The sequence below is a fragment of the Notolepis coatsorum genome (assembly GCF_963971535.1).
Source record: "Notolepis coatsorum genome assembly, chromosome: 1".
NCBI lineage: Eukaryota > Metazoa > Chordata > Actinopteri > Aulopiformes > Paralepididae > Notolepis > Notolepis coatsorum.
Window position 1 is genome coordinate 321397195 of NC_140165.1, and position 20107 is coordinate 321417301.

General features: G+C 45.0%; 1 protein-coding gene across 1 annotated transcript in view; it reads right to left on the reverse strand.

Annotated features, from left to right (window-relative positions):
• LOC311226639 (uncharacterized protein) overlaps window positions 1-20107 on the reverse strand; it is a gene marked incomplete at its 5' end in the record, with an annotated part of 82122 nt that overhangs the window by 5773 nt on the left and 56242 nt on the right. The window contains 4 exons of the mRNA XM_084312056.1: window positions 6240-6335; window positions 10770-10865; window positions 15304-15399; window positions 19831-19926. Of these exons, the coding sequence (XP_084168182.1) occupies window positions 6240-6335; window positions 10770-10865; window positions 15304-15399; window positions 19831-19926 (384 nt within the window). The remainder of the gene's footprint in view (window positions 1-6239; window positions 6336-10769; window positions 10866-15303; window positions 15400-19830; window positions 19927-20107) is intronic.

Consider the following 20107-nt stretch of genomic DNA (forward strand, 5'->3'; position numbering starts at 1 on the left):
GCTACGGAGCTAATAGAGTGTACCATCCAGCAACACTGAAACTGACTAACGTTAACGTTATGCCGAGTTCATCATTCATACTACACTACACGTATGAACTCGACATAGCGTTAACGTTACTCCGTTTCCATGAAATGTTTAATTAGCAGCAATCTGTTCTGTTGTTGAACATTTTACGTTAAGGTAGGTATCCGACGCACTTCCGTCGAGGACAGGAAGCAGTCATGAAATCGTTGTAGTCATTTTTTTGTCTTATTAACTAAAAGATTTTAACAAAATAAAAAGCAGCAGCACTATTGCATAACCGAGTCATGTTTGCTATGTATTTCTTTCTTTAGGGGAGTAGGACATGAATCACATCGGCGATCCTACAAAAAACAATGCATGTGTGTGTGTTCCGGGGTGTGTGTGTGCTAACCGTGTGTGCTAACCGCTAACATTGAGGATAATTGCATGCCAATTAAAGACCTCTGAACAGGTCCTGCATTATTATTATTATAGGACATTTGTTTCACAGTTTTAGCATGATGTTTTATAGATGGCCATTTAAACACAGGTTTTTGTTTTTTTAAGAGGGGGGTTTGATTTGATTGAAGTTTATTTCAAATATGCAACACAACAAACAAATATCAAGTACAGATATAGCCTTAAGCCGTTCAAATAAGAAATTGTAAAAAAGAAAAATATTTAAATAATAATCTAAAAGAACCGATAAGAGTATCGATAAAGCACCGAACCGTTAAGCAGTATCGATAAGAGTAGTAGTATCGATAAAATCCTAACGATACCCATCCCTAGTGATAATGAGTTAATGCCTCCACGCCATAAAAACCTGGATGTCAACCAAATTACTGAAACTCAACAGCAAAAAGACAGAGCTCATGGTTGTGGCCCCCAAGGCACTGCTCGGGAAGGTTGGAGATCTCCTCCTCCACGTTGACGGCTGTTCCATCTCCCTGTCTCTCGAAGTCCGTAACCTGGGCGTCACCCATGACTCCACACTTTCATTTCACTCCCACATCAAATCCGTCACCAAGTCTGCCTTCTACCACCTCAAAAACATCTCCCGTCTCCGACCCTCACTCTCAGACTCTGTGGCTGAGACCCTGATCCACTCATTCATCACCTCCCGGTTGGACTACTGTAATGGAGTCCTGTTCGGGGTACCCAGCAAAGCCCTGGACAGGCTCCAGTATGTTCAGAACTCAGCTGCCAGGGTTCTCACTCACACCAAGCCCTGGCAGCACATCACCCCCACCCTCATCCACCTCCACTGGCTTCCAGTCAAGTTCCGCATCACCTTCAAACTCCTGCTCCTCACCTACAAATCCCTCCATGCCCTCACCCCCCGATACCTGTCTGATCTCCTCCACCAGTACACTCCATCCCGGAACCTACGATCCTCTGATCTAGGTCTCCTCTCCATCCCTCGCACCAGATTACGGACTTTTGGGGACAGTGCCTTCAGCGTGGCGTCCCCTACCCTCTGGAACTCTCTCCCCCCCCCCTCTTCAACATTAACATGCAGCCTGGGCTCCTAAACCACTGTGTGGCAGCGCCGCCTCTTGAACATTAACATGCAGCCTGGGCTCCTAAACCACTGTGTGGCAGCGCCGCCTCCTGAACATTAACATGCAGCCTGGGCTCCTAAACCACTGTGTGGCAGCGCCGCCTCTTCAACATTAACATGCAGCCTGGGCTCCTAAACCACTGTGTGGCAGCGCCGCCTCTTGAACATTAACATGCAGCAGTGTCTCTCTGACATCACAGATCAGCACATTTTCAAATGACTCAGTTCAGTGAGGGTGAATATTGTGAGAGGAGAATTGGAAGAATGCGCCAATATGAGAATTAGAGACATAGATCATATTAATATAAGTCCACATAGCTAGGAAACAATGCTAAACACTGAAAAAGGCCATTTATAAGATAGTTCCCCTTTAAATTGATTGATATTTTTGCTTAATTTTATATTCGCATCCAGACCATTCCAGAGTGATACCCCACAAACTGCAATGCACATACTTTTAAGAGTTGTACGTACCGTAGGTTGCTTTAAAGCTAATGTCCCTCTAAAATTATAAACACTCTAGCCGTGATTTTTTTTTAATGTTGCTTGGTAATTTGTTTTTTATTGCCATATTTGTGCATATCTTTTGTAAGTTGCTTTTATAAGCATTTCCCCAGATTTCAACACAATATGATAGATATGGTACAATGAGTGTGCAATATAATGTATATAGTTTTCTGATTCAGGATATGTCTTGCCCAGTATACCAATACTTCTCGCTAACTTTGAACACAAATATTTTATATGGGGTTTCCAGCAGAGTTTATGGTCTATTAAGACCCCTAGAAACTTGTTTGTATATACTCTCAATTTTCACTGTCTTTTTTTTTATGTGGTTATCTTTTCTTAGCACACCCATTTGTGTCAGGCTAGAACATTCTGCAGGCGTTGGATAGAACACTGCAGGCGATGGATAGAACACTGCAGGCGTTGGATAGAATACTGCAGGCGTTGGATAGAACACTGCAGGCGTTGGATAGAACATTCTGCAGGCGTTGGATAGAACACTGCAGGCGTTGGATAGAATATTATAGACGTATATTTACCCATCAGTAGTGTGATAGTAAAGGGTTAACCTTCTGTAATGTGGCAGTGAAAGGGTTAAACACACAACCTCTATTATGTCAGAGTCTGTCCGTCAGCCGACACACGACAACACAAGTGATGGAAAGAGGTCATGGTGGAACTCACTTTTTAGTAAGTCCTCTCTCGTCATGGACTCTGGTGGAAGTAGAACAGCCACTGGAGAAACTAGAGACACAAAATATCAGTCACAGCATATTATGAATGAATGATTTTATTTCTGTCTTCTTTTACAAAGCATATAGAACATTTAAAAAACAAAAAGTAAAAATTACCGAAAAGGTGTAGGCTGAAGGCGAGGCTTATAATTGCCTATCCCCTTTTTACATTACATTATTTACACACTGAAGAGTTTATCGCTGGGACGTCAGCCCCCCCCTGTCCACCCGGGCTGGGTGATGCCCCAGGGATTGCTCAGCAGACGGCTGATGGACCCCGCGACTCGGCTATAGACGCCTCCCCACCGGCGCCTGCTGATGAGGAGACCTCTGGCCGCGGGGCCCAGGCGGACCCCGTTCCTGCGGGTATCTCCCTGGGCGCACCGCTCCCGGTGCCGCAGTCGCTGCCCCAGCCCACTCGGCCGGGCCGCGTGAGGAGGCCGCCTACACGCTACGAGCCCGAGTCCGGCAGTTGGATACGGGACTGAGACCGTTAATCTATTCCGGTTCATAGCTTTCCGGTCTGGGGGGGGATGAAGAGTTTATCGCCGGCCACTAGGGGGCAGCGTCTCATTAGTATTGCCGACCGGCTTTGTTTTGTTTTGTAGTATTGCCGAGCGGCCATTTTGTTTCACTTAATGTGAGTCTGTTTATATCACTATTGAGTGTTTATGTACATTATATAGCGATATATATATATGCATTATGATAGTGTTGTCATGTCATGCATTTATGTTGGTACTTTGTCAGCTTATTTCGCTGTCCTTTGTTCTGTTTCAGGGTGTCGTCATCCTTGTCATTAAATACTAAAACTGACATCAAGGAGTGCATTTCTTCACACAAAAAAATATATACAAAAAATAAACATAATTTAGTACATCATTTGCAAAAAAAAAGTCTACAAAGTTTCATGTACAAATCGTATGCACATTTATTTTTTATTATTTTTTCACGATTTGAATACAGTTATGTTATAATAAAATATAATTAGGATAATAATAAGGGTCCACGCTGGCTGGTCCTAGGACCCGCCCACAACCGAATCACTTCACATCACCCCGCCGGATCACAAGAGGACGGACAATAATCTTTACAAATGGATATGTTGATAGCGACTAAACGACTAAATATCAAGCGATTCTGTCACAGCGCATGTCTTAGTCCTTTAAACAATGTTGGATGATGTAATTGATGGGTCTTGAATCATTGTGTAACAAAAGAAAAATCGCGGATTGATTGATTGATTAATTTGCAAATTTTTTTTCAATTTCCTTTTCCTTCTCTGACTGCAGCCCTCACTCTCACACTGTCCGACGCTGGCTCAGTCTCCACCCCCCCCCCCCCCCCCCACACACACACACACACACTCCTGTCTGCAACGCGGGGGATAGTCAGACTGAGAGAGAGCTGGGTGCTGCGCTGTTCTAAGTGAGCATGGCCTATTGAGTTGATTGATTGCTAATTTTATTACTGTACGCTTGGTTTCCAACTGGTTAAGTTTAGGCCCTCTACAGTAGGTTTAAAAAAATAAATAAAAAAATAGGGCGAAGAAAAAGTTTTTTTTCCTATAGGGCAAAGAACACTTTTTAATTTGTTTTACCTACTTTCTATAGAAGCATCTAAGAATGAAGTTCTATAGAAAGTAGGTCTGCATCCCCTTAACAATTGTGTGTATTGAGCCGTACTGTATTGTACCCATTCTGCATCTGGTAATAAAATGTTCAATCAATCATTCCAATAATACACAGTTGGATGTGTTAGTTGGTTGGATGCACTTCAAGCTGCTTCCACATGAGGCAACTTCTCTCAATCATTCCAATAATACACAGTTGGATGTGTTAGTTGGTTGGATGCACTTCCGATCTGCTTCCACATGGAGGCAAATTGTCTTTTTTGAAGTTGTGGGAACTACTTTTTCTGGCGGATGTTTTTTTCAATAAATCTTCGATTAATGTGTGTTTATTGTATAGCAATAAGGTTGGATGAATGTGGCAGTTGTATAAAAGCTTTACACCACTTGCAGTCGTGATTTGTGAACAATAAACCATGCCTTTTTTTTTTAGCAAACATTTGTTTGGCTCATGGTTGTGGCCCCCAAGGCACTGCTCGGGAAGGTTGGAGATCTCCTCCTCCACGTTGACGGCTGTTCCATCTCCCTGTCTCTCGAAGTCCGTAACCTGGGCGTCACCCATGACTCCACACTTTCATTTCACTCCCACATCAAATCCGTCACCAAGTCTGCCTTCTACCACCTCAAAAACATCTCCCGTCTCCGACCCTCACTCTCAGACTCTGTGGCTGAGACCCTGATCCACTCATTCATCACCTCCCGGTTGGACTACTGTAATGGAGTCCTGTTCGGGGTACCCAGCAAAGCCCTGGACAGGCTCCAGTATGTTCAGAACTCAGCTGCCAGGGTTCTCACTCACACCAAGCCCTGGCAGCACATCACCCCCACCCTCATCCACCTCCACTGGCTTCCAGTCAAGTTCCGCATCACCTTCAAACTCCTGCTCCTCACCTACAAATCCCTCCATGCCCTCACCCCCCGATACCTGTCTGATCTCCTCCACCAGTACACTCCATCCCGGAACCTACGATCCTCTGATCTAGGTCTCCTCTCCATCCCTCGCACCAGATTACGGACTTTTGGGGACAGAGCCTTCAGCGTGGCGTCCCCTACCCTCTGGAACTCTCTCCCCCCCCCCGAAATCCGCAACGCCCCAACCCTGGACACCTTCAAATCCGCTCTAAAAACACACCTCTTCACCAAGGCTTTTCCCCATCAGTTAGTTTAGATTAGGTCCATTATCCCTTACCTTCCCTCATCCCCCCTTTCCCCCCCCCCCTATTTTCCTTGCCCTATTTTTTGTCCTGATTGTGAAGCGACCTTGGGTTCTATGAAAGGCGCTATATAAATTTGATCTATTATAATTATTATTATTATTATTATTAATACCGTCACTATTTTTTTTTTATGCGCCACACACGCGGGCCATCGCACCAGTGCTACTGAGGTAAATCCATTCATTGCACAGACTGACGTCAGTGTAGCACGTGCAACATATATCTCGCACTGTACAGCCCTGGTGGAGAGGGATGAAGAATAGGGCAGATACAGGAAAGAAGGCTCTGGCAGGATTGGATCCCAGGCTAACAGGGGTACATGTGGTTCCAGAGGTAGGGTCCTAACCACTACACCATCTCTGGGCACAGTGTGTCTTGCTCAAGGACACTTCGGCATGCTTCCAGGAAGAGCTGGGATCGAACCGGGAACCTTCAGATTACCAGACGACTGAATGCCAAAAAATGCATGCGTGTCCTATATGTGTCACCCATCTCGCATGTGTGTGTTCGCTGCATGACGATGTAGCAATGTGCTACAAATAAAGACTTCTTCTTCAAAGTCCAGTTTCATATGACCTCACCTTCAGTGTCTCCACAGCCAGTCTGAGTGCTTTCAGCTCCTTCTCTCCCTCCTGGACTCTCTCCTGGACTTTGAAAGGACTCTCCCCCAGCAGTTTCTGGAACAAATCAACGTAGGAAGAATAGTTTTAGTTAGGGACTTCATTTAAAGCTACACTAGAGACAGCTTTATCTATAGCAGGGAGGGGCAATTGGCGGCCCGCGGGCCGCATGCGGCCCTCACCGACGTTCCATGCGGCCCCAGGCCAATAAAAAAAAAAAAGAAAAAAAAAAAATTATAATATTGAATATTAAATGAATTTTTTAGTATTCAATCAATCAAACACACACACACACACACCGAAGGCTGAGGTTAACATGCAAGGCACTAACCTGCTTGTTGGTTCCGTCAGTGTCTTTTTCTTTATTAAAACAATTATTTATTATTATTAAGAGAGTATTTTTTCTTTATTTAGACAGTAAGATGGTGGAGAGCAGGGCTGTTCGTAAACTTTTTTTGCACATAGCACTGGTGCTACAGAGGTTGATCGTTTTGTAGCACAGGCCAAAATCTTGTAGCACGAGTATAAAACGTCTCTAAAATCTCTAAAAACAACCACAAGTAGTGCAGTTCATTACTTAAATAGGTATGTGACTGGCAAGGGACATGAATCTTGCATACAGGGCACATAAAATCCAAACTTTAACAAGAAATGCTTTCAGACTAGGCTTGGGTGGTATGACGGTATTATGGTATACCAGGGTATTTCGACTCGAGATCCCGCCGGTATGATTCTCAATACCGTGACGTCACAGACTGCAATTACACTGACACGGAGTTGATTGTAGTGCACAGCACGCGCCAGCAGAGGGTTACGTGGCTATCGTTCTGGGACTGGGAGCTAACGTTATAGTAGTACCTGGATGGTGCGGGCTAACTGGCTACCGTTCTGGGACTGGGAGCTAACGTTATAGTAGTACCTGGATGGTGGGGGCTAACTGGCTACCGTTCTGGGACTGGGAGCTAACGTTATAGTAGTACCTGGATGGTGCGGGCTAACTGGCTACCGTTCTGGGAGCTAACGTTATAGTAGTACCTGGATGGTGCGGGCTAACTGGCTACCGTTCTGGGACTGGGAGCTAACGTTATAGTAGTACCTGGATGGTGCGGGCTAACTGGCTACCGTTCTGGGACTGGGAGCTAACGTTATAGTAGTACAAAAAATAGTAGTTTATAAAAAAAAATATATATATAAAAAAAAATATTATAAAATATATATATTATATAATCATACTTATAGTTGTATTATCTGCGAGACATCGCCACCACGCAACAAGTCAAAATGCTCGCTATCTGCAAACAGCTCCACTGTCTGTGTGTACTCGAGTAGCCTCCAGCTACAGCCAGGATTCTCCGGCGCTGCAGCTGGGCCCTATTGGTATACTGTGCTTTGGTCAAATCACATTCAGCATGCCCTCAGCTCGAATACGCATCGAATCAATGTTATAAGACATTGATATCAGGAGCTATCTGTAGCTACTGCTAGCCGGCTAGATAACGTTAAGACAACGCCTCAGTGAACTATTTAGTTTACTGGGATATATAGAGCTAACGTGAGCTAACATTGCCTACCGAGCGAACGGAGGTATCATGCACTCGACTATTGCTGGAGCATTTGTTGATATCAGCAGCTATCAGTAGCTAGCCAGCTAGATACCGTTAGACAATGCCTCATGTATTAAACTAAAAGTGAATAGTTGACTGGGTCATTGTTTAAACAGTAACGTTAGCTCACGGAGGTCCGCACTAGACTAGAGCAGACTGCCCGAGGCAATAGGAGCCTCTGTGTTGATGCGAGCAGAAGCACGGACTGGGGCGGATATGACTCGTTGCCATGTTTTTTTTCAAAATAAGAGTATCATATGAACCGAACGTTGCTAACTGCCGGAGCCATCGATATTATGACTGGAGCTGCGCTTGGGGCGGAAATGAGACCCGCACAGGATTTTCAAAATAAGAGTATCGATATGAACTACACGCCAGGTGGCGGGCAGACCTCTCAGTGTCACTCGCCAAACCGAAAATCTGCCCGCCAATGGCGGGTGGCGGGCTCCAATTTCGTGCCCTGGCTACGGAGCTAATAGAGTGTACCATCCAGCAACACTGAAACTGACTAACGTTAACGTTATGCCGAGTTCATCATTCATACTACACGTATGAACTCGACATAGCGTTAACGTTACTCCGTTTCCATGAAGTGTTTAATTAACAGCAATCTGTTCTGTTGTTAAATGTAACATTAACGTGGCTAGCTACGTTAGCTACGGAGCTAATAGAGTGTACCATCCAGCAACACTGAAACTGACTAACGTTAACGTTATGCCGAGTTCATCATTCATACTACACTACACGTATGAACTCGACATAGCGTTAACGTTACTCCGTTTCCATGAAATGTTTAATTAGCAGCAATCTGTTCTGTTGTTGAACATTTTACGTTAAGGTAGGTATCCGACGCACTTCCGTCGAGGACAGGAAGCAGTCATGAAATCGTTGTAGTCATTTTTTAGTCTTATTAACTAAAAGATTTTAACAAAATAAAAAGCAGCAGCACTATTGCATAACCGAGTCATGTTTGCTATGTATTTCTTTCTTTAGGGGAGTAGGACATGAATCGCATCGGCGATCCTACAAAAAACAATGCATGTGTGTGTGTTCCGGGGTGTGTGTGTGCTAACCGTGTGTGCTAACCGCTAACATTGAGGATAATTGCATGCCAATTAAAGACCTCTGAACAGGTCCTGCATTATTATTATTATTATAGGACATTTGTTTCACAGTTTTAGCATGATGTTTTATAGATGGCCATTTAAACACAGGTTTTTGTTTTTTTAAGAGGGGGGTTTGATTTGATTGAAGTTTATTTCAAATATGCAACACAACAAACAAATATCAAGTACAGATATAGCCTTAAGCCGTTCAAATAAGAAATTGTAAAAAAGAAAAATATTTAAATAATAATCTAAAAGAACCGATAAGAGTATCGATAAAGCACCGAACCGTTAAGCAGTATCGATAAGAGTAGTAGTATCGATAAAATCCTAACGATACCCATCCCTAGTGATAATGAGTTAATGCCTCCACGCCATAAAAATCTGGATGTCAACCAAATTACTGAAACTCAACAGCAAAAAGACAGAGCTCATGGTTGTGGCCCCCAAGGCACTGCTCGGGAAGGTTGGAGATCTCCTCCTCCACGTTGACGGCTGTTCCATCTCCCTGTCTCTCAAAGTCCGTAACCTGGGCGTCACCCATGACTCCACACTTTCATTTCACTCCCACATCAAATCCGTCACCAAGTCTGCCTTCTACCACCTCAAAAACATCTCCCGTCTCCGACCCTCACTCTCAGACTCTGTGGCTGAGACCCTGATCCACTCATTCATCACCTCCCGGTTGGACTACTGTAATGGAGTCCTGTTCGGGGTACCCAGCAAAGCCCTGGACAGGCTCCAGTATGTTCAGAACTCAGCTGCCAGGGTTCTCACTCACACCAAGCCCTGGCAGCACATCACCCCCACCCTCATCCACCTCCACTGGCTTCCAGTCAAGTTCTGCATCACCTTCAAACTCCTGCTCCTCACCTACAAATCCCTCCATGCCCTCACCCCCCGATACCTGTCTGATCTCCTCCACCAGTACACTCCATCCCGGAACCTACGATCCTCTGATCTAGGTCTCCTCTCCATCCCTCGCACCAGATTACGGACTTTTGGGGACAGAGCCTTCAGCGTGGCGTCCCCTACCCTCTGGAACTCTCTCCCCCCCCCCGAAATCCGCAACGCCCCAACCCTGGACACCTTCAAATCCGCTCTAAAAACACACCTCTTCACCAAGGCTTTTCCCCATCAGTTAGTTTAGATTAGGTCCATTATCCCTTACCTTCCCTCATCCCCCCTTCCCCCCCCCCCCCTATTTTCCTTGCCCTATTTTTTGTCCTGATTGTGAAGCGACCTTGGGTTCTATGAAAGGCGCTATATAAATTTGATCTATTATAATAATTATTATTATTATTATTAATACCGTCACTATTTTTTTTTTATGCGCCACACACGCGGGCCATCGCACCAGTGCTACTGAGGTAAATCCATTCATTGCACAGACTGACGTCAGTGTAGCACGTGCAACATATATCTCGCACTGTACAGCCCTGGTGGAGAGGGATGAAGAATAGGGCAGATACAGGAAAGAAGGCTCTGGCAGGATTGGATCCCAGGCTAACAGGGGTACATGTGGTTCCAGAGGTAGGGTCCTAACCACTACACCATCTCTGGGCACAGTGTGTCTTGCTCAAGGACACTTCGGCATGCTTCCAGGAAGAGCTGGGATCGAACCGGGAACCTTCAGATTACCAGACGACTGAATGCCAAAAAATGCATGCGTGTCCTATATGTGTCACCCATCTCGCATGTGTGTGTTCGCTGCATGACGATGTAGCAATGTGCTACAAATAAAGACTTCTTCTTCAAAGTCCAGTTTCATATGACCTCACCTTCAGTGTCTCCACAGCCAGTCTGAGTGCTTTCAGCTCCTTCTCTCCCTCCTGGACTCTCTCCTGGACTTTGAAAGGACTCTCCCCCAGCAGTTTCTGGAACAAATCAACGTAGGAAGAATAGTTTTAGTTAGGGACTTCATTTAAAGCTACACTAGAGACAGCTTTATCTATAGCAGGGAGGGGCAACTGGCGGCCCGCGGGCCGCATGCGGCCCTCACCGACGTTCCATGCGGCCCCAGGCCAATATAAAAAAAAAAAAAAAAAAAAAAAAATTATAATATTGAATATTGAATGAATTTTTTAGTATTCAATCAATCAAACACACACACACACACACCGAAGGCTGAGGTTAACATGCAAGGCACTAACCTGCTTGTTGGTTCCGTCAGTGTCTTTTTCTTTATTAAAACAATTATTTATTATTATTAAGAGAGTATTTTTTCTTTATTTAGACAGTAAGATGGTGGAGAGCAGGGCTGTTCGTAAACTTTTTTTGCACATAGCACTGGTGCTACAGAGGTTGATCGTTTTGTAGCACAGGCCAAAATCTTGTAGCACGAGTATAAAACGTCTCTAAAATCTCTAAAAACAACCACAAGTAGTGCAGTTCATTACTTAAATAGGTATGTGACTGGCAAGGGACATGAATCTTGCATACAGGGCACATAAAATCCAAACTTTAACAAGAAATGCTTTCAGACTAGGCTTGGGTGGTATGACGGTATTATGGTATACCAGGGTATTTCGACTCGAGATCCCGCCGGTATGATTCTCAATACCGTGACGTCACAGACTGCAATTACACTGACACGGAGTTGATTGTAGTGCACAGCACGCGCCAGCAGAGGGTTACGTGGCTATCGTTCTGGGACTGGGAGCTAACGTTATAGTAGTACCTGGATGGTGCGGGCTAACTGGCTACCGTTCTGGGACTGGGAGCTAACGTTATAGTAGTACCTGGATGGTGGGGGCTAACTGGCTACCGTTCTGGGACTGGGAGCTAACGTTATAGTAGTACCTGGATGGTGCGGGCTAACTGGCTACCGTTCTGGGAGCTAACGTTATAGTAGTACCTGGATGGTGCGGGCTAACTGGCTACCGTTCTGGGACTGGGAGCTAACGTTATAGTAGTACCTGGATGGTGCGGGCTAACTGGCTACCGTTCTGGGACTGGGAGCTAACGTTATAGTAGTACAAAAAATAGTAGTTTATAAAAAAAAATATATATATATAAAAAAATATATTATAAAATATATATATTATATAATCATACTTATAGTTGTATTATCTGCGAGACATCGCCACCACGCAACAAGTCAAAATGCTCGCTATCTGCAAACAGCTCCACTGTCTGTGTGTACTCGAGTAGCCTCCAGCTACAGCCAGGATTCTCCGGCGCTGCAGCTGGGCCCTATTGGTATACTGTGCTTTGGTCAAATCACATTCAGCATGCCCTCAGCTCGAATACGCATCGAATCAATGTTATAAGACATTGATATCAGGAGCTATCTGTAGCTACTGCTAGCCGGCTAGATAACGTTAAGACAACGCCTCAGTGAACTATTTAGTTTACTGGGATATATAGAGCTAACGTGAGCTAACATTGCCTACCGAGCGAACGGAGGTATCATGCACTCGACTATTGCTGGAGCATTTGTTGATATCAGCAGCTATCAGTAGCTAGCCAGCTAGATACCGTTAGACAATGCCTCATGTATTAAACTAAAAGTGAATAGTTGACTGGGTCATTGTTTAAACAGTAACGTTAGCTCACGGAGGTCCGCACTAGACTAGAGCAGACTGCCCGAGGCAATAGGAGCCTCTGTGTTGATGCGAGCAGAAGCACGGACTGGGGCGGATATGACTCGTTGCCATGTTTTTTTTCAAAATAAGAGTATCATATGAACCGAACGTTGCTAACTGCCGGAGCCATCGATATTATGACTGGAGCTGCGCTTGGGGCGGAAATGAGACCCGCACAGGATTTTCAAAATAAGAGTATCGATATGAACTACACGCCAGGTGGCGGGCAGACCTCTCAGTGTCACTCGCCAAACCGAAAATCTGCCCGCCAATGGCGGGTGGCGGGCTCCAATTTCGTGCCCTGGCTACGGAGCTAATAGAGTGTACCATCCAGCAACACTGAAACTGACTAACGTTAACGTTATGCCGAGTTCATCATTCATACTACACGTATGAACTCGACATAGCGTTAACGTTACTCCGTTTCCATGAAGTGTTTAATTAACAGCAATCTGTTCTGTTGTTAAATGTAACATTAACGTGGCTAGCTACGTTAGCTACGGAGCTAATAGAGTGTACCATCCAGCAACACTGAAACTGACTAACGTTAACGTTATGCCGAGTTCATCATTCATACTACACTACACGTATGAACTCGACATAGCGTTAACGTTACTCCGTTTCCATGAAATGTTTAATTAGCAGCAATCTGTTCTGTTGTTGAACATTTTACGTTAAGGTAGGTATCCGACGCACTTCCGTCGAGGACAGGAAGCAGTCATGAAATCGTTGTAGTCATTTTTTAGTCTTATTAACTAAAAGATTTTAACAAAATAAAAAGCAGCAGCACTATTGCATAACCGAGTCATGTTTGCTATGTATTTCTTTCTTTAGGGGAGTAGGACATGAATCGCATCGGCGATCCTACAAAAAACAATGCATGCGTGTGTGTTCCGGGGTGTGTGTGTGCTAACCGTGTGTGCTAACCGCTAACATTGAGGATAATTGCATGCCAATTAAAGACCTCTGAACAGGTCCTGCATTATTATTATTATAGGACATTTGTTTCACAGTTTTAGCATGATGTTTTATAGATGGCCATTTAAACACAGGTTTTTGTTTTTTTAAGAGGGGGGTTTGATTTGATTGAAGTTTATTTCAAATATGCAACACAACAAACAAATATCAAGTACAGATATAGCCTTAAGCCGTTCAAATAAGAAATTGTAAAAAAGAAAAATATTTAAATAATAATCTAAAAGAACCGATAAGAGTATCGATAAAGCACCGAACCGTTAAGCAGTATCGATAAGAGTAGTAGTATCGATAAAATCCTAACGATACCCATCCCTAGTGATAATGAGTTAATGCCTCCACGCCATAAAAACCTGGATGTCAACCAAATTACTGAAACTCAACAGCAAAAAGACAGAGCTCATGGTTGTGGCCCCCAAGGCACTGCTCGGGAAGGTTGGAGATCTCCTCCTCCACGTTGACGGCTGTTCCATCTCCCTGTCTCTCGAAGTCCGTAACCTGGGCGTCACCCATGACTCCACACTTTCATTTCACTCCCACATCAAATCCGTCACCAAGTCTGCCTTCTACCACCTCAAAAACATCTCCCGTCTCCGACCCTCACTCTCAGACTCTGTGGCTGAGACCCTGATCCACTCATTCATCACCTCCCGGTTGGACTACTGTAATGGAGTCCTGTTCGGGGTACCCAGCAAAGCCCTGGACAGGCTCCAGTATGTTCAGAACTCAGCTGCCAGGGTTCTCACTCACACCAAGCCCTGGCAGCACATCACCCCCACCCTCATCCACCTCCACTGGCTTCCAGTCAAGTTCCGCATCACCTTCAAACTCCTGCTCCTCACCTACAAATCCCTCCATGCCCTCACCCCCCGATACCTGTCTGATCTCCTCCACCAGTACACTCCATCCCGGAACCTACGATCCTCTGATCTAGGTCTCCTCTCCATCCCTCGCACCAGATTACGGACTTTTGGGGACAGAGCCTTCAGCGTGGCGTCCCCTACCCTCTGGAACTCTCTCCCCCCCCCCGAAATCCGCAACGCCCCAACCCTGGACACCTTCAAATCCGCTCTAAAAACACACCTCTTCACCAAGGCTTTTCCCCATCAGTTAGTTTAGATTAGGTCCATTATCCCTTACCTTCCCTCATCCCCCCTTTCCCCCCCCCCCCTATTTTCCTTGCCCTATTTTTTGTCCTGATTGTGAAGCGACCTTGGGTTCTATGAAAGGCGCTATATAAATTTGATCTATTATAATTATTATTATTATTATTATTATTAATACCGTCACTATTTTTTTTTTATGCGCCACACACGCGGGCCATCGCACCAGTGCTACTGAGGTAAATCCATTCATTGCACAGACTGACGTCAGTGTAGCACGTGCAACATATATCTCGCACTGTACAGCCCTGGTGGAGAGGGATGAAGAATAGGGCAGATACAGGAAAGAAGGCTCTGGCAGGATTGGATCCCAGGCTAACAGGGGTACATGTGGTTCCAGAGGTAGGGTCCTAACCACTACACCATCTCTGGGCACAGTGTGTCTTGCTCAAGGACACTTCGGCATGCTTCCAGGAAGAGCTGGGATCGAACCGGGAACCTTCAGATTACCAGACGACTGAATGCCAAAAAATGCATGCGTGTCCTATATGTGTCACCCATCTCGCATGTGTGTGTTCGCTGCATGACGATGTAGCAATGTGCTACAAATAAAGACTTCTTCTTCAAAGTCCAGTTTCATATGACCTCACCTTCAGTGTCTCCACAGCCAGTCTGAGTGCTTTCAGCTCCTTCTCTCCCTCCTGGACTCTCTCCTGGACTTTGAAAGGACTCTCCCCCAGCAGTTTCTGGAACAAATCAACGTAGGAAGAATAGTTTTAGTTAGGGACTTCATTTAAAGCTACACTAGAGACAGCTTTATCTATAGCAGGGAGGGGCAACTGGCGGCCCGCGGGCCGCATGCGGCCCTCACCGACGTTCCATGCGGCCCCAGGCCAATATAAAAAAAAAAAAATAAATAAAAATTATAATATTGAATATTGAATGAATTTTTTAGTATTCAATCAATCAAACACACACACACACACACCGAAGGCTGAGGTTAACATGCAAGGCACTAACCTGCTTGTTGGTTCCGTCAGTGTCTTTTTCTTTATTAAAACAATTATTTATTATTATTAAGAGAGTATTTTTTCTTTATTTAGACAGTAAGATGGTGGAGAGCAGGGCTGTTCGTAAACTTTTTTTGCACATAGCACTGGTGCTACAGAGGTTGATCGTTTTGTAGCACAGGCCAAAATCTTGTAGCACGAGTATAAAACGTCTCTAAAATCTCTAAAAACAACCACAAGTAGTGCAGTTCATTACTTAAATAGGTATGTGACTGGCAAGGGACATGAATCTTGCATACAGGGCACATAAAATCCAAACTTTAACAAGAAATGCTTTCAGACTAGGCTTGGGTGGTATGACGGTATTATGGTATACCAGGGTATTTCGACTCGAGATCCCGCCGGTATGATTCTCAATACCGTGACGTCACAGACTGCAATTACACTGACACGGAGTTGATTGTAGTGCACAGCACGCGCCAGCAGAGGGTTACGTGGCTATCGTTCTGGGACTGGGAGCTAACGTTATAGTAGTACCTGGATGGTGCGGGCTAACTGGCTACCGTTCTGGGACTGGGAGCTAACGTTATAGTAGTACCTGGATGGTGGGGGCTAACTGGCTACCGTTCTGGGACTGGGAGCTAACGTTATAGTAGTACCTGGATGGTGCGGGCTAACTGGCTACCGTTCTGGGAGCTAACGTTATAGTAGTACCTGGATGGTGCGGGCTAACTGGCTACCGTTCTGGGACTGGGAGCTAACGTTATAGTAGTACCTGGATGGTGCGGGCTAACTGGCTACCGTTCTGGGACTGGGAGCTAACGTTATAGTAGTACAAAAAATAGTAGTTTATAAAAAAAAAATATATATAAAAAAAAATATTATAAAATATATATATTATATAATCATACTTATAGTTGTATTATCTGCGAGACATCGCCACCACGCAACAAGTCAAAATGCTCGCTATCTGCAAACAGCTCCACTGTCTGTGTGTACTCGAGTAGCCTCCAGCTACAGCCAGGATTCTCCGGCGCTGCAGCTGGGCCCTATTGGTATACTGTGCTTTGGTCAAATCACATTCAGCATGCCCTCAGCTCGAATACGCATCGAATCAATGTTATAAGACATTGATATCAGGAGCTATCTGTAGCTACTGCTAGCCGGCTAGATAACGTTAAGACAACGCCTCAGTGAACTATTTAGTTTACTGGGATATATAGAGCTAACGTGAGCTAACATTGCCTACCGAGCGAACGGAGGTATCATGCACTCGACTATTGCTGGAGCATTTGTTGATATCAGCAGCTATCAGTAGCTAGCCAGCTAGATACCGTTAGACAATGCCTCATGTATTAAACTAAAAGTGAATAGTTGACTGGGTCATTGTTTAAACAGTAACGTTAGCTCACGGAGGTCCGCACTAGACTAGAGCAGACTGCCCGAGGCAATAGGAGCCTCTGTGTTGATGCGAGCAGAAGCACGGACTGGGGCGGATATGACTCGTTGCCATGTTTTTTTTCAAAATAAGAGTATCATATGAACCGAACATTTGCTAACTGCCGGAGCCATCGATATTATGACTGGAGCTGCGCTTGGGGCGGAAATGAGACCCGCACAGGATTTTCAAAATAAGAGTATCGATATGAACTACACGCCAGGTGGCGGGCAGACCTCTCAGTGTCACTCGCCAAACCGAAAATCTGCCCGCCAATGGCGGGTGGCGGGCTCCAATTTCGTGCCCTGGCTACGGAGCTAATAGAGTGTACCATCCAGCAACACTGAAACTGACTAACGTTAACGTTATGCCGAGTTCATCATTCATACTACACGTATGAACTCGACATAGCGTTAACGTTACTCCGTTTCCATGAAGTGTTTAATTAACAGCAATCTGTTCTGTTGTTAAATGTAACATTAACGTGGCTAGCTACGTTAGCTACGGAGCTAATAGAGTGTACCATCCAGCAACACTGAAACTGACTAACGTTAACGTTATGCCGAGTTCATCATTCATACTACACTACACGTATGAACTCGACATAGCGTTAACGTTACTCCGTTTCCATGAAATGTTTAATTAGCAGCAATCTGTTCTGTTGTTGAACATTTTACGTTAAGGTAGGTATCCGACGCACTTCCGTCGAGGACAGGAAGCAGTCATGAAATCGTTGTAGTCATTTTTTAGTCTTATTAACTAAAAGATTTTAACAAAATAAAAAGCAGCAGCACTATTGCATAACCGAGTCATGTTTGCTATGTATTTCTTTCTTTAGGGGAGTAGGACATGAATCGCATCGGCGATCCTACAAAAAACAATGCATGCGTGTGTGTTCCGGGGTGTGTGTGTGCTAACCGTGTGTGCTAACCGCTAACATTGAGGATAATTGCATGCCAATTAAAGACCTCTGAACAGGTCCTGCATTATTATTATTATAGGACATTTGTTTCACAGTTTTAGCATGATGTTTTATAGATGGCCATTTAAACACAGGTTTTTGTTTTTTTAAGAGGGGGGTTTGATTTGATTGAAGTTTATTTCAAATATGCAACACAACAAACAAATATCAAGTACAGATATAGCCTTAAGCCGTTCAAATAAGAAATTGTAAAAAAGAAAAATATTTAAATAATAATCTAAAAGAACCGATAAGAGTATCGATAAAGCACCGAACCGTTAAGCAGTATCGATAAGAGTAGTAGTATCGATAAAATCCTAACGATACCCATCCCTAGTGATAATGAGTTAATGCCTCCACGCCATAAAAACCTGGATGTCAACCAAATTACTGAAACTCAACAGCAAAAAGACAGAGCTCATGGTTGTGGCCCCCAAGGCACTGCTCGGGAAGGTTGGAGATCTCCTCCTCCACGTTGACGGCTGTTCCATCTCCCTGTCTCTCGAAGTCCGTAACCTGGGCGTCACCCATGACTCCACACTTTCATTTCACTCCCACATCAAATCCGTCACCAAGTCTGCCTTCTACCACCTCAAAAACATCTCCCGTCTCCGACCCTCACTCTCAGACTCTGTGGCTGAGACCCTGATCCACTCATTCATCACCTCCCGGTTGGACTACTGTAATGGAGTCCTGTTCGGGGTACCCAGCAAAGCCCTGGACAGGCTCCAGTATGTTCAGAACTCAGCTGCCAGGGTTCTCACTCACACCAAGCCCTGGCAGCACATCACCCCCACCCTCATCCACCTCCACTGGCTTCCAGTCAAGTTCCGCATCACCTTCAAACTCCTGCTCCTCACCTACAAATCCCTCCATGCCCTCACCCCCCGATACCTGTCTGATCTCCTCCACCAGTACACTCCATCCCGGAACCTACGATCCTCTGATCTAGGTCTCCTCTCCATCCCTCGCACCAGATTACGGACTTTTGGGGACAGAGCCTTCAGCGTGGCGTCCCCTACCCTCTGGAACTCTCTCCCCCCCCCCGAAATCCGCAACGCCCCAACCCTGGACACCTTCAAATCCGCTCTAAAAACACACCTCTTCACCAAGGCTTTTCCCCATCAGTTAGTTTAGATTAGGTCCATTATCCCTTACCTTCCCTCATCCCCCCTTTCCCCCCCCCCCCTATTTTCCTTGCCCTATTTTTTGTCCTGATTGTGAAGCGACCTTGGGTTCTATGAAAGGCGCTATATAAATTTGATCTATTATAATTATTATTATTATTATTATTAATACCGTCACTATTTTTTTTTTATGCGCCACACACGCGGGCCATCGCACCAGTGCTACTGAGGTAAATCCATTCATTGCACAGACTGACGTCAGTGTAGCACGTGCAACATATATCTCGCACTGTACAGCCCTGGTGGAGAGGGATGAAGAATAGGGCAGATACAGGAAAGAAGGCTCTGGCAGGATTGGATCCCAGGCTAACAGGGGTACATGTGTTTCCAGAGGTAGGGTCCTAACCACTACACCATCTCTGGGCACAGTGTGTCTTGCTCAAGGACACTTCGGCATGCTTCCAGGAAGAGCTGGGATCGAACCGGGAACCTTCAGATTACCAGACGACTGAATGCCAAAAAATGCATGCGTGTCCTATATGTGTCACCCATCTCGCATGTGTGTGTTCGCTGCATGACGATGTAGCAATGTGCTACAAATAAAGACTTCTTCTTCAAAGTCCAGTTTCATATGACCTCACCTTCAGTGTCTCCACAGCCAGTCTGAGTGCTTTCAGCTCCTTCTCTCCCTCCTGGACTCTCTCCTGGACTTTGAAAGGACTCTCCCCCAGCAGTTTCTGGAACAAATCAACGTAGGAAGAATAGTTTTAGTTAGGGACTTCATTTAAAGCTACACTAGAGACAGCTTTATCTATAGCAGGGAGGGGCAACTGGCGGCCCGCGGGCCGCATGCGGCCCTCACCGGCGTTCCATGCGGCCCCAGGCCAATAAAAAAAAAAAAAAAAAAAAAATTATAAT